The sequence below is a fragment of the Leopardus geoffroyi genome, chromosome A2 (assembly GCF_018350155.1).
Source record: "Leopardus geoffroyi isolate Oge1 chromosome A2, O.geoffroyi_Oge1_pat1.0, whole genome shotgun sequence".
NCBI lineage: Eukaryota > Metazoa > Chordata > Mammalia > Carnivora > Felidae > Leopardus > Leopardus geoffroyi.
In genome coordinates, this window is record NC_059331.1 from 105,703,373 (window position 1) to 105,719,440 (window position 16,068).

General features: G+C 34.7%; 1 protein-coding gene across 6 annotated transcripts in view; it reads left to right on the forward strand.

The window, feature by feature from the left end:
* TMEM106B (transmembrane protein 106B) overlaps nt 1-14,174 on the forward strand; it is a 29,802-nt gene extending 15,628 nt beyond the window's left edge. For all 6 annotated transcript variants that reach the window (XM_045494933.1, XM_045494934.1, XM_045494936.1 and 3 more), the window contains 4 exons: nt 949-1,089; nt 1,340-1,389; nt 7,485-7,538; nt 8,295-14,174. In XM_045494933.1, the coding sequence (XP_045350889.1) occupies nt 949-1,089; nt 1,340-1,389; nt 7,485-7,538; nt 8,295-8,433 (384 nt within the window). In that variant the 3' untranslated portion in view covers nt 8,434-14,174. The remainder of the gene's footprint in view (nt 1-948; nt 1,090-1,339; nt 1,390-7,484; nt 7,539-8,294) is intronic.
* The last annotated feature ends 1,894 nt before the right edge of the window (nt 14,175-16,068 follow it).

A 16,068-nucleotide genomic window follows, 5' to 3' on the forward strand; every position in this document is an offset into this window, starting at 1 on the left:
TCTTCTCCAAAGTGACCCAGTAGAAATCGCTACTCATGTATAAGTTAAAATACCAATTTCTTTTAGACAAAAAAGTTTATATGAAGTACTGTTTAACATTTTAAATGGTCATTTTTGTACCTGATAGAATAGGAAATACATTACTGATATAGTCTGTGAAGATATTTATATATTAACATTTAGTAGAAATTCACATGAAATTTAAAAATTATTTTTATAGAATTTTTCTAAGGCCATAAATACATTTTCTAACATTCATTTTCTATATTCCTGTAATGTACATTTTCTGGGCCTGTTGTTTATTTTTTAAAATTTTTTTCACATTTATTTATTTTTGAGAGAGCGAGCACAAGCAGGGGAGAAGGAGAGAGAGAGGGAGACACAGAATTTGAAGCAGGCTCCAGGCTTCAAGCTGTCAGTACAGAGCTTGATGCGGGGCTTGAACTCAGGAACCGTGAGATCATGACCTAAGCCAAAGTCGGATGCTTAACTGACTAAGCCACCCAGGCGCCCCGTAGAGCTGTTAATTTTTAATTGTGTGCTTATTGTCGGCATATTATGTACATAGTATTCATCATAAAACCAAATAATTAGCTTATTTAATATCCTTTGATATTTTTGGCAATATTTTTCTTCCTCCTAATAACTGAAGTGTGGCCACAGCTGAAGTCATTTTTTTTATGTTTATTTTTGAGAGAGAGACACAGAGCATGAGTGGGGGAGGGGCAGAGAGAGAGGGAGACACAGAATCCGAAGCAAGCCCCAGGCTTTGAGCTGTCCTCACAGAGCCTGATGTGGGGCCCAAACCCACAAACTGAGATGGTGACCTGAGCTGAAGTTGGATGCTTAATGGACTAAGCCACCCAGGCACCTCTGAAGTCATTTTTTTAAATTGATTTTGGATACATATTTGTTATGCTTATACATTTTTTGCCTTTTCTTTTACAGAACACACTAAATATAACAAACAATAACTATTATTCTGTTGAAGTTGAAAATATCACTGCACAAGTTCAGTTTTCAAAAACTGTTATTGGAAAGGCTCGCTTAAACAACATAACCAATATTGGCCCACTGGATATGAAACAAGTAAGTTTCCATCATAAAATACTTTGGAGGAGTTCAATGACTTTTGACTTTCTATATCATATTAATCTGAGGGAGGGGGAGGATTTCCTCACAAACTTGACATGTGTTCTTTGCACGTATAAGAGAAAGTCTTAGACTCAGCCATGCAAAAGGAGAGATTTCTAAGTCTTTGAAATCGTGAAACATGTCTGAAATCTTTGATGCTTTGCTCCTCTTTCTAGATGGCTTATTTTCACTTTTTGTCTTTCAGATCGATTATACAGTACCTACTATCATAGCAGAAGAAATGAGTTATATGTAGTAAGTTTTGATATTTGAATAATGTTCTCTCATTAAATTATAAAATATCAAGAATAGAGTGTATAGATATCTTTTTAATTTCCCACAATCTTAGCAGTCAGGAAATCACATTTGGAATACTTCTGGCCTCTGATCATCTCTATTGTCTTCTCTCTTGTCAACATGCATAATATTTATGTGTAGTATGTGTCTATACCCTTAATATTCATTTTTTTCTTATTTTTCATAATTAAGGTCAAATACACCTTGTCACCTTTTTAAAAATTATTTATTTTTATTTAAACTCAAGTTAGTTAACATATAGTGTAATATTGGTTTCAGGGGTAGAATCCAGCAATTGACCACTTACTTATAACACCCACTGCTTATTCCAACAGGTGCCTTCCTTAATGCCTATCACTTGTTTAGTCCATCCCTCCCACTGACCTCCCCTCCAGCAACCCTCAGTTTGTTTTCTTTATTTAAGAGTCTATTATGGTTTGCTTCCTTCTCTGTTACCTTATTTTTCCTTCCCTTCCCCTATCTTCATCTGTTTCTTATAATCCACATATGAGTGAAATCATGTTTGTCTTTCTCTGACTGACTTATTTCATTTAGCATAATATATGGCAAGATTTCATTCTTTCTTGATCACTGAGTAATATTCCATTGTATGTATGTGTGTATGTGTACATTATATATATATGTGTGTGTGTACGTGTGTGTACAGATGTATGCCCACACACCACACCCCCCCCAACACGCGCGCGCGCGCACACACACACACACACACACACACACACACACACATATCTTCTTCATCCATTTATCAATTGATGGACATTTGGGCTCTTTCCATAATTTGGCTATTGTTGATAGCACTGCTCTAAACATTGTGGTGCATGTGTCTCTTTGAATCAGCATTTTTGTATCCTTTGGATAAATGCTGAGTAGTGCCAATTACTGAGTCGTAGGGTAGTTCTATTTTTAATTTTTGGAGGAACCTCTGTACTGTTTTCCAGAGTGGCTGCACCAGTTTGCATTCCCACCAATGGTGCAGAAGTATTCCCCTTTCTCCACATCCTCACCAACATCTGTTGTTTCTGGAGTTGTTCATTTAGGTAATCTGACAGGTGTGACGTGATATCTCATGGTGGTTTTGATTTGTATTTCCCTGATGATGAGTTATGTTGAGCATTTTTTCATGTGTCTCTTAGCCATCTGTATGTCTTCTTTGGAAAAGTGTCTATTCATGTCTTTTGCCCATTTCCTCAGTGGATTATTTATTTTTTGGGTGTTGAGTTTGATAAATTCTTTATAGATTTTGGATATTAATCCTTTATCTGATATGTCATTTGCATATATCTTCTCCCATTCTGTAGGCTGCCTTTTAGTTTTGTGGATTGTTTCTTTTGCCGTGCAGAAGCCTTTTATCTTGATGAGGTCCCAATCGTTCATTTTTGCTTTTGTTGCCCTTGCTTCCAAAGACATGTCTAGTAGGAAGTTGCTCTGGCCAAGGTCAGAGAGGTTGCTGTCTGTTTTCTCCTGAACGATTCTAATGGTTTCCTGTCTTACATTTAAGTCTTTCATCCATTTTGAGTTTATTTTTGTATACAGGGTAAGAACGTGCTCCAATTTCATTCTTTTGCATGTCCCTGTCCAGTTTTCTCAACACCATTTGCTGAAGAGACTGTCTTTTTTCCATTGGATATTCTTTCCTGCTTTGTTGAAGATTATGGCCATACATTTTGGGGTCCATTTCTGGGTTCTCTATTCTGTTCCATTGACTTATGTGTTTCTGTGCCAGTGCCATACTGTCATGATGATTACAGCTTTGTGATACAGCTTAAAGTCCAGAATTGTGATGCCTCCAGCTTTGGTTTTCTTTTTCAGGATTGCTTTGACTATTCAGGGCCTTTTCTGTTTTCATAAAAATTTTAGAATTGTTGGCTCTAGCTCTGTGAAGAATGCTGGTGTTATTTTGATAGGGATTGCATTGAATGTGTAGATTGCTTTGGGTGGTATTGACATTTTAACAATGTTTGTTCTTCTAGTTCACGAACATGGAATGTTTTTCCTTTTCCCTGTGATTTCTACAATTTCTTTCATAACCTTTTTATAGTTTTCAGCATACAGATCTTTTACCTCTTTGGTTATGTTTATTCCTGTGTATCTTACTGATTTTGGTGCAGTTGTTAATGGGATCAATTCCTTGATTTCTCTTTCTGCAAAGGATTATTGGTGTATAGAAATGCAACCGATTTCTCTATGTTGGTTTTATATCCTGTGACTTTGCTGAAATCATGTATGAAATCTAGCAGTGTTTTTTTTTTTTTTTTTAGTTTAGTTGTTTTTTTGTTTGTTTATTAATGTTTATTCATTTTTGAGAGACGGAGAGAGACAGAGCATGAGCGGGGGAGGGGCAGAGAGAGAGGGAGACATAGAATCCAAAGCAGGCTCCAGGCTCCGAGCTGTCAGCACAGAGCCCGATGCGGGGCTCGAACTCACAAACTGTGAGATACTGACCTGAGCCAAAGTCAGATGCTCAACCGACTGAGCCACCCAGGCACCCTGAAATCTAGTAGTGTTTTGATGGACTCTTTCAAATTTTCCACGTAGAGTGTCATGTCATCTGCAAAGAGTGAAAATTTTATTTCTTTCTTGCCATTTGTATGGCATCTATTTATTTTTGTTTTCTGATTGCTGAGGCTAGGACTTTCAGTACTATGTTGAACAACAGTGGTGAGTGTGGAGATCCCTGTCATGTTCCTGACCTTAGGGGGAAAGATCTGTTTTTTCCCATTGAGGATGATATTAGCTGTAGCTCTTTCATATATGGCCTTTATTATGACGGAGTATGTTCCTACTATCCCTATTTTCTTGAGGGTTTTTATCAAGAAAGGATGCTGTATTTTGTCAAATATTTTTTCTGCACCTATTGAGAGGATATATGGTTCTTATTCTTTTATTAATGTGTATCATGTTGATTGATTTGCAAATATTGAACCAGCCCTGAAGCCCAGGAATAAATTCCACGTGATCATGGTGAATAATTCTTCTAATGTATATTCTCTTGGGTTCTATTTGCTAGGATCTTGTTGAGAAGTTTTACATCCAGTTTCATCAAGGATATTGGCCTGTAATTCTCCTTTTTAGTGGGGTCTTTGTCTGGTTTTAGAATCAAGGTAATACTGTCTTCATAGAATGAGTTTGGAAGCTTTCCTTCCATCCTGTTTTTTGGAACAATTTGAAAAGAAGAGGTGTCAACTCTTCTTTAAATGTCTGATAGAATTCCCCTGAGAAGCCATCTGGCCCATGGCTCTTATTTGTTGGGAGATTTAAAAAAAAATTTTTTTTTTATTGTTTTTTTATTTTTGAGAGAGAGAGAGAGAGACAGTGTCAGTGGGGGAGGGGCAGAGAGAGGGAGACACAGAATCTGAAGCAAGCTCCAGGTTCTGAACTGTCAGCACAGAGAGCTATGAGATCATGACCTGTGCCAAAGTCTGATGCTTAACCGACTGAGCTACCAAGGCGCCCCTATTGGGAAATTTTTGATAACTGATTCATTTTCTTTGCTGATTATGCATCTCTTCAAATTTCCTATTTCTTCCTGTTTCAGTTTTGGTAGTTTGTGAGTTTTTAGGAATTTGTCCATTTCTTCTAGATTGCCCAGTTTGTTGGCATATAATTTTACATAGTATTCTCTTATAATTGTTTGTATTTCTCTGGTATTGGTTGTAATTTCTCCTCTTGCATTTGTGATTTTTTTCTATTTGGGTCCTCTCTTTTCTTTTTGATAAGTCCAGCTAGGGGGTTATCAATTTTGTTTATTCTTTCAAAGAACCATTATTTAGTTTCATTGATCTGTTACACGTTTTTTGTTGCTGTTTCTATATTGTTTTTTTCTGTATTATGTCCTTTCTTGTGCTAGCTTTAGGCCTTATTTGCTGGTTCTTCTCTAGCTCCTCTAGGTGTAAGGTTAGGTTGTGTATTTGGAGACTTTTCTTCTTGAAGTAGACCCTTTTTTGTTTTAATTTTTTTTAACGCTTATTTATTATTGAGAGACAGAGCATGAGCATGGGAGGGACAGAGAGAGGGGGAGACACAGAATCTGAAGCAGGCTCCAGGCTCTGAGCTATCAGCACGGAGCCCAACACGGGGCTCAAACTCACAAACCGTGAGATCGTGACCTGAGCGAAAGTCAGATGCTTAACCGACTGAGCCACCCAAGCACCCTGTTGAAGTAGTTCTTTATTGCAATATACTTCCCTCTTAGGACTGCCTTTGCTGCATCCCAAAGATTCTGGTCTGCCATGTTTTCATTTTCATTTGCTTCCATGTATTTTTTTATTTCTTCTTTAATTTCATGGTTAATGCATTCATTCTTTGGTAGGATGTTCTTTAACCACCATGTATTTGAGGACTTTCTAAATTTTTTCTTGTGGTTGACTTCAAGTTTCAAAGTGTTGTGATCTGAAAATATGCATGGCATGGTTTTGATCTTTTTGGACCTGACTGATTTGTGACACGGTATATGATCTATTCTGGAGAATGTTCCATGAGCACTCGAGAAGAATGTCTATTCTGTTGCTTTAAGATGAAATATTCTGAATATATCTGTTAAGTTCATCCTGTCCATTGTATCATTCTAAGACATTGTTTCCTTGTCGATTTGCTGTAAGTGGAGTATTAAACTTTTATTATTATGGTTTTATTATCAGTAGGTTTCTTCACATTTATCATTATTGATTTATATATTTGGGTATTTCAGGTTGGGGGCATAAATATTTACAGTCGTTAGATCTTCTTGATGGATAGACCTCTGAATTATGATAGAATGCCTTCTTCATCTTTTGTTATAGTCTTTGTTTTAAAATCTTGTTTGTCTGATATAAGTATGGCTACTCTGGCTTTCTTTTGATGTCCATTAGCATGACAGATAGTTCTCCATCCCCTCACTTTTTTAAAAAAAATTTTTTTTTTTTTTTAACGTTTATTTATTTTTGAGACAGAGAAAGACAGAATATGAATGGGGGAGGGACAGAGAGAGAGGGAGGCACAGAATGGGAAGCAGGCTCCAGGCTCTGAGCCATCAGCCCAGAGCCTGACACGGGGCTCGAACTCACGGACCGCGAGATCGTGACCTGAGCCAAAGTCGGACGCTTAACCGACTGAGCCACACAGGCGCCCCTCCATCCCCTCACTTTCAATCTACAGGTGTCTTAGGTCTAAAATGAGTCTTGTGTAGGCAGCATGTAGATGGGTTTTGTTTTTGTGTGTGGGTTGTTTGTTTTTTTAAACCCGTTCTGATACCCTGTGTCTTTTGATTGGAGCATTTAGACCATTTACATTCAGAGTGATTATTGAAACATAAATTTAGTGCCATTGTGTTACCTGTAGAGTTGGTGTTTCTGGTGATGTTCTCCGGTCCTTTTTATTCTTCACTGCCTTGCCCCCAGTCCCTCTTCCTTGCACGGCTGGTTTAGTAGTCACAAACTTCTTTACTTTTGTTTGTCTGGGAAACTCTTTTTTTCTCCTTGTATTCTGAATGACAGCCTTGCTGGATAAAGAATTCTTGGCTGCATAATTTTCCCATTCAGCACACCATGTCACTTTATTTACTATAAGAACCATAGTCTCACACATTTTAGTATTTGTTGACTTTAGTGTAGCAGAACTAAAAATGCTAGTATTGTATAATGTTCTCTTATTGAATTTCTAAAGCTTTTACATTAGGTCTAAGTGATTATTAACTCTTAAGTAAAAAAAAAAAAAAAAAGATTTTTTATCATCTTTTATAGTATCAGGCTGATACAGAATTTCTAACAAACTGTTTACTACAATTTCAAAAGATGAATAAAAAGTAGCAGTAATTTATAGCCAGTGTGCAACAACTCTACAATTGCTGTAGTAAAACATGTCTGTTTTTAGAATAAAAAGTCATGAAAATCTTTATCATTATTAGGTGTAGAAAACGTTCCATCAATAAATGCTTACTTATGTCTTCTGTATCATATCTCTTTTAGTTTTAACATAGGGAAAGGAATCATAATTAAGTGATTTTAAATTATAATATCATAGCCACGTTTACTCACATTGTTTTTTCTTTTTAACAGTGATTTTTGTACACTGATATCAATCAAAGTACATAATATCGTACTCATGATGCAGTAAGTATGAATTTTTTTTGAAAAAAATATTTCTTTTTTAAACTTTAGATTTATAACTTTGGCTTATAGCATACACAACACCTTTATAAGTATCAGTTCAGTCGGGTTTGAAGCCTTAAAAGAGTGCGATGAGATGAGTAAATATTATCCTACTTTAAGAATGAGGAAATTGGAGCTCGGAGAAGTAGTGAAGGATCACATGGCTGCTGAAGAGTGAATCTAGACCTTGCAAGAACACAGGAAGATGGCAGGTGTTGGGATGAAAAAGAGGACAGAGCTCAGCATCCATTGTTCTAATAGTCCTTCACAGTAATAAGTACTGTTACTAATGTGCAAATTGGGTGTTATTCTAGGCCATTAAGAAATTGTAGGTTATAGTTTTGGTGTTTGGACCATCAGCTAATGGTCCAAAATGTGATGAAAGAATGAAAGAATTTTCCTGTGATGAGAGAATTTTGTTTTTAAAAGTGAAATGAACTTACATATTTTTAAGTAATGATAAATGTTCTGAAAACATGGTATTTCTTGTGTATAATTATTGGAGTAGGCTTGCTAAATCAGCATTTATGCTATCTGTTGGGCAAATATTCCCTGAGTGGCCCATGTTCACAATATTATCATTAATCAGTCTCTCCCTGGAGAAAATTTTGCTATATGAAAGTATTCTCAGTTCAGAAAACTTCTATGTAAATAATAATGTGTCTCCCTGTTTGAGTTTTTTTGTTGTTGTTGTGTCTCCCAATTTTTCTTTTTTAGAGTTACTGTGACAACAACATACTTTGGACACTCTGAACAGATATCCCAGGAAAGATACCAGTATGTTGATTGTGGAAGGAACACAACTTATCAGTTGGGGCAGTCTGAGTATCTAAATATACTTCAGCCACAACAGTAAAAATTGAATGATATGCCAGTGGAGAAGAAGAAATCCCTATCGATATTTTCTAGAACTCTGAAGAATGAGGTACTTACTTCCTGATAGGAGATCTTAAATTGAAGAAAACTAAAGTTTACACCTTCCATTTTAGGGGTACAAGTAAAAGTATGTGGACTCGAACATTACTGCAGCGATCCACTCTGTGTTCATGTTGTCTGTACCAGGATCTTTTACTTGAATCTAAATTTGCCAATTGATTTTCTTCTCCCCCTCTCCCTAGCGGGGGAAATTGAGACTTCCCATGTAGGACAGTAAATAATTTACAATTCACAGCTTCGGCCACTACTGAAAACCTAACTTTGATGATGGACATAATTTGAGAAACTTTATTTCTGAATGTTTTTATAGAATATTACTGAGAGCCTGTTATTCATGAAAGACTTTTTAAAAATAACCTTTTTTTTTCTGTTTTATAAATTCCCATTGCTACATAGTAGGATTTCAAGATATTTTAGCTTTTAGCTAAACATTTGTAGTTTTTCATTTGTTGAAATTCTACTCATTTGCACGTTTTTGTCAGTCTTATTTCAATCCAGTGCTTGCAGAACACTAGAAACCAAAATAATCTTTGCAAAATTCTGAATCTAAAATTTTTGAAAGCTCCCTGTTTCACATGTCTTTCCATCTAAGTAAGTTTTGTGAAATTTTTGTGTAGTCTTCAAACATCGTTAATGTATAATATTGTAAATAAACTGTGCATGGCTTTTATACAGCTTAAATAAATGTCAAATAAAGTACAGATTCAAAATAAAGTAAGTTGCTCATAAAAATAAATAAAACGGGAAATTGAAATTCAGAAATTTATAGAATGTGAATATGGTTCCAGTTACATACAGGATCAGGCATCAAGTGATTTTGAAATAAAGTGTTTTGATGCTCCACTTTTTTTTAATGTTGCTTTTCAGACTAACAAGTTGTGGAGACACTTTTCACAACTCTTTGGTACCCAAGTCACCCAATGTTACCCATTTTATGCCTGTTTTCAAGGAGGAAATTGTGTCTTTGGTAGAAATTCTCCAAGAAATCTTATTAAATGATGGTGGCTATATAAAAATTAAACCTATATTATGCTTTTTAAAAATTTAATCACTTTGCACATCACATGGATATCAAGCCTCTAGCAGTTAACGTTTTTAAATTTTCAACTTTTTGTTTGGATTTTATTTAAAATTGTTTTCAAGTGGAAATTATTGACTTTAGCATTTTGTCATCTTATATTTTCAATACCATTTTCTGTTTGGGCTTTATGCCTTTTCACTTACCAAGTTCTAATTACCTTGTAAATATATACCACTGAGGGTAGGGACCAACTGTGATACCAAAAAAATAAATAAATAAATAAATAAGTGGCTTGAGATTAATTTCTTTCTGTTCCCTAGAGACAGAAGTCAGGTTCCCTTTCCCTCAAAGTGCCTAACTTAGGTCTGAAACATACCTGTTTATCAGTCGGACTCTCTCAGCTGTTACACACAAGCTTTGTTTAATTATTTAGAGCTAATGAAGTCTCCTTTCTGCCTTTAAACACACTCAGGTCTCCCCTTAGTGTTATTATAATTTTCCCCAAGTTTTCCTGAGTGAACATTTTAAATGGGTAGAATACACTTTTTTTTTTTGGACTGTTGTTTTACCTTAATCGTTGCTAACTCACCCATCGTTGCTATTAAAGTCACCCCATTACATTTGTTATAGACTCACTAGTCAAACCCAGCCTTCATGTTTTTTTCTTCTATGATTTTTGACTACTCCTATTCTCCTTGAAACTGAACACTCCTCTAATGTTTGGATTCTATTTGTATTTTTCAAATCATTCTCATTTCATTTTCCCTCATTCTGTCTTTTGATCTTTCAGTGACTATTATCTAGACCCTCTTTTGCTTCAAAATTTCTACTCCTGTGACTTTAACCAACAATCATCTATATTAGGGCTTCCAAATCTTTCTGTATACCTGACCAGTCACCTGTCAGGCTTCTTCTCATTTAGTGAGTTACCTAGAGATGATAGTATTTCACTGACTGTGTAAGTCATAAAGTGTTTCAAAAATGTTTATCATATTCTGTTCTCTCCTTGTCCTTACTTCAAAATCACCCTTCATTTTTTCATAATCACCCTTCAGATATGCCTTCTTCAGAAATCAATCCTGGTTTATTTTTTGCTCTGTATCTTTTAACTTCATAAGAGTATGTAGTGTAAGTGAATGGATTTTTCTATTGATTTGTGGTCTGATATCCTTTTGGAGTGCATGCATAGTATTTGCTGAAGATACAGGAAAGTGAAGGAACATTTGCTTTTAGTGACTTAGTTTTGAATATTTTTTCTTCATTTTTAAAAATTAAAACTTTATTGTACCTACTTTCCATGAAGCATAAGGTAGAAAAACCTAGAATTTAAGATAAGTGCAAACCTGTAGTAGAAAAAAAGATCACCTGTGACTACTTTCAGAGAAGTTTTAAATAACTTGCCAGAATAAGCTTGGAACAGAGCAGGTATAAGTTAATAAAATTACAAAAATACATTCAGGTGAAACAGAATTACAGCCATTAAAAAAAGAAAAAAACACAGGGAAGACGAATGAGCATTGTCCAGTGTATTTTTTCTTACATAGTAATAGGATAGATAGCAATATATTTTTTAAAACTGCTTTCAGATCTTATTCAAAGGATATGGTAAAGATGTTATAATTTTTTCCCCCTGATACTCTCAAGAATAACTTTTTCTTAAATTACACTTTTAATAGACTGGTCATCCTAACCAAATCCAATACTATAACAAGTCTCTGTGTGTTGATATTATATGTATATGTATATATGCCCTTGTAAAAGCTTTCATGTTTCTCTTATATAATTTACCTGGGCCTGTGAGTCAGACAAAGGAGAGGGGCAGGATCCTTATCTTTTAGAAGAGGAGACGTGGCATGGAGAAGTTAAGGGACTTGCTGAAGATCACATATTCAGTAAATAATCTTAGGGGGCCATACCTAATTTTTCTGTCTCCTATGTGTGTGCTCTGTCATTTAAAATAGAGTCCATTGAGAAGCCCTGTTGACTCAGGTTAGTATGATTAAAAATCAGAGAAAACATTCACATAGTTCCTAGTGACAATCAAAATAATACTGATGGACTAAGATTTGGGTACCTTTAAGTTGGTACCTGAAATATTTTAAATGGAAAATGAGCATTTGTGAAATACTTTGGAGCATAATCTATAGCTGAATTTTTCTGTTAAAATTTAGTATTTCTTGATCATTCCAATAAAGATATGACTGATAGGTTGTCACACAAGGCTATATATAAATAATAGAGGTTAATGTATTTGAGATTTGAAATAAGAACAGTGTGAAAATATTAGATACCAGATAAATTGCTTGAAATTGCCAAATAACCATCTTTACTATGGTACATAATATGTAAATGACTGTGGTTTTATTTGTGAGCAGTTTTTCTGTGCCTTTTTCATTTATTTAGGCCAATGAGGTAATTATTTTCTCTAAGATTTGTGACAAAAAAAAAATTCAGTTTAGATCTTCTGAATTGTATTTTGGAAGTGATATAGTACAGTGTTAAAATAGAGAGAAAGTGATTGCCAAAACACAATAAAGGTATCATTATTGCAATATAGGGGTGTTCTGTTGTACGGAATGTCTCCAACCCCCTTCCACACCATTTTTTTTTTTTAATTCTTAAGATAAATAATTCTGTATATAATGATTACATTTTATTTAAGAAAATAGTTTGTTGGGTACTTGACCCCTAAGGAAGTCACTGCTCAGTCTAGCTAATATCTATTAGTTACTTTGTCAGATACTGCAGCAATCTCTTATGTGCATTATCTGATTATTCCTCAGAAAGCCCTCTAAGGTAGCTACTGACGTTGCTCTGCTCCCCATTTTAAATCTGAGAAAAGAATTTTAGAGAAGTTAAGAAATATGCATAAGCTTGGAAGTGGCAGATTTCAGATTGAAAACATGTCTGATTGACTCAAACATCATTGCTCTTAAAAATAGCATATTTCCTTTTCAGCCTTTGAAGATGTTTTCTTTCTAAAAATATATTGGTTGTACTTAATATATATAAGATTTTGAAGTTTTTGATAGTATTTTCAAAAATACTATTAAGAGACTTTATTATAATTTTATAGATCTTTGGTGTGATAAAAATGGCTTATCACTGATTTTTAAAATAATTCATACTTATCTGTTTGGATTTTTTTCTTTTTAAAAGATGTAAAATTTTAAATTTACAAATATACATCAGACTTCTTTGGTAGGCAGTGTGAATTGAATTTCGAGTTATTACGTTGGAAGCCAAAGGTTACTTACCATAGTGTCATAAATCGATTTGTAGCTCATAACATCTGGAAGCAGCAACTACCTGGCTCAAATACATCTAAGAATAATTAATTTTATTTCTTTTTTGTAAAATCAGATTTTAAATGAAATGTTTATCTGAAACTATTTTATTTTAAAAGAAAAATATGTGTTTGAAAAGATGGGATTAAAAGACTGTTAAACATTATTTCTTTAAAAAAATTATTTTTACATGAAAACAGAATATATTTGTGATCTGCTTCGATCAAAACTTTTACTTCTATATCCCAGGTCTACTTATTTCAGAGTAAAAATTTTCACTTAGCTTAAATTTCTGATTAGAACTAATATTTGTGTATTTTTGTGCTTAGTGAGAATGTAAATTTCACAGTGGATTTTTGAAATTTATCCTTAATTTGGATAAAAGCAAGTGATATATTTATAAAATTACTATAGGGATAAAAATGGTACTTTCCAGTTAAAAAAAAAACTGAATGTGATTATGTTTGTAGTTCTTTTTACACATGTTTAGGATAGGCTCTAAATTAAATATCTGTATTGACCCTAAAAATATTCCTTAAATTAATTTAACAAATATATGGCAAGTTTTTCATAGCTAAATAACTCTTATAGAAGGAAATTGTTGCCTTCTGTTTAATTACATTAATTGAAATGTGTTTAAGGAAATGTTTTCAGCATATTTTGTATACTAAAAAACAAAAAGGACTAGTATTGGGCCAATGGCCAAGAGGTAATATTACTACCGTGTAGACTATTACTGTTCAAATTGTCCCACTTCCCCCAGAATTTTAGAAACTAGAAGTCTGGGAGATACTGTATCAGCTGTGGTGGAGTGACTCTCAGTGCTGTAGGTACTATTCATCTTTTAGTTCTTGTGTGAGATGGAACACATGCCAAGTTGCAAAAGATTCATAACTTCATTATGTAACAGTTTGTTTTAGGCATCAGATATCAGCAAGCTATGCCTTGTGTGTTTTGTCTTAGATTGACTTGTAGAACTAAATTAAGTAAGAGTTTGGAAAATGCTGAGTTGACCTAACTGGTCAGATATTTGAATGATGGCATTACTGGGTAGATTCTAATTATGGAATAAAGAAGAATATAGAATGAAAGACTATGTTTGGGCACTTACTCTTTGCTTGTTTCATGGATTAGCCTCCATCCTAACACTAAATTCCAAGTTAAACAGTTCTGTAATTGTAATTATTGTTGCTGTTCATGTAACAAAACATGCTTATGTTAGCAAAAGGAATAGAAGTGCCCCCAAATGCTATTTTTTTAGTTACTTGTAACTGTTGCTCTTGTAATTGTGTATGAAAAAATAAAATTTGTAAACATTTTGGCATGAAAAATAAAGTTTGTATCAGTCAAGTATATTGGTTGTACTTTTGAAATTCTCTTCATGTAAACAATCCTGGTAGATACTGAAAGTCCATTACTTCAAAGCTCTCAGGTCCTGTTAGTTCTTACCCAAATTCCACTTCTGCATCATCTTTGATTTTCCTTTCCTCCACATAGCTTCCATTCTGTTGTCAATTCTATCTGTTCTACCTCTGTAGTATCTCGACTCTGTAACTAAAAAAAAAAAAGCCCAGGCAGGCCCTTACTGTCGGTGTTGAGAACCTTTCATTGTCTGGCCCCACCTAAATTCATATTCCTTTTTCCTGTCATTGCCTTTCACCTGTGTCCAGGCCAAATTGAGATGTTTGCCATTCTTTGGAAATAGTTATTTACATTTTCTATACTTTGCTCATTCTCTTCCCTTTTTCTGTGAAATTTATTTGGACATTTTTTTAAATCCCTCAATCTTGTCTGTTTTTCAGTTTTCATCCCAAGTGGCCCACCCACCTATCCTCTCTTCCTGAGTATTCACCCAAATATTTGGTGACTTCTTTTCCCTGAATGTGTACTTTTAAAATAATTGCCCACTCACAAAGAAGATTTTGGTTTTGTTTTTGAATCTAAAACTTTTTGTTTGAACCGAACTTAAAACTTGCTTTAAACTTTTGTTTTAATTGATATTTACTCAAGCATTTTTTGCCAGCTTACAGTTACATGTTCTAATTACAGTTAAAAAAATCTTGTATCAAGTAGCATGATCTGAAGTTAGATGAGATGTAACCAAAACTAACTTGATAGAATAATGGGGGTGGGGGGTGGGGGGGAAGGATTAGCTGGATGTGTTCTCCCTAGCCAGTTTCTCAAGGGAGAAAGAAGAATCACCAGCAAATTCATGAGGTTTTTTTTTTTTTTTTTGCTTGTTTGTTTTTGGGTTTTTTGTTGTTGTTGTTTTTTATGGTAGATTCTGTTCCTTTAATAAGTGGTTTTCAGAATTTTTTATTACTATTTTAGTTGTGAACCTATTTCTTTAAGCAACATCTTCCATAGAACTCCAGTATTTTCCAGGATTTTTAAAATTTTTTTAACCTTAATGCCTAGGGCTCATTGTCTCCCTGCTTCAAAGAATGAAGAGGTGGACACATCAGATCAGAAAGTAAGAATAGTACGAAAGCCCTCTTTACAGAGAGGAGACCCTTGAAGGTGAATGCCGGTAACAGTAGGCAAAGGTCCTTATTTTATAAGGTTGTGGTCAGGCTACCTCCCCTTCCCCCTCATTCCTTCTCAGGTTCTGCCCTTATTGGCTGGATAACTCTAGGTTCTGGGTTGTCCATTCCTGATTGGCTTGTTTTCCATTGTATAAGGGGTGGTCTCTGGCCATACTGCTCCTCGTGGGTCGCTAAGTTTTATGGTCTACTGATTTTTAGTCAGGTCTTTTGTTAGGTTCCTGAGGGGAGTAGGTGGATCTGTTAGATTCTTAAGAGGAACCTTAAGCTCAAAGGGGTTTGCTGTGGTCAGATCCTCCCAGCATTGTTACAAAATTTGTGTTTTTCCCCACCCAGAGACCTCAGGTCCTATCCTTCCCCTCTCTGCCTACTGAAGCCTATCTTTTTCCTATCATATAATAACAAAACATAACCACTTGGACTTAGTTGAGAACAGAATCCCTGGAGTCCATGCCTGCTTTTTCCCCTGTGGCCCCTGAAGCCAGCATACAACCACTTGTTTAGTGATGATAACAATTTTGTTACGTTGCTTTGGTGTATGACTAGAACATATTTCCTAAGTGAGCAAATACAAGCTTAAATTTATGTTTTAAGTTTATATTTTATGGATAGCTTTAAAAATGACAGTAAAGGGGGAAAATGGAATTGCTAACTTTCTAGTTAGTGATTTCCATTTTTACATATATTTCAAATGATTAGTCTTC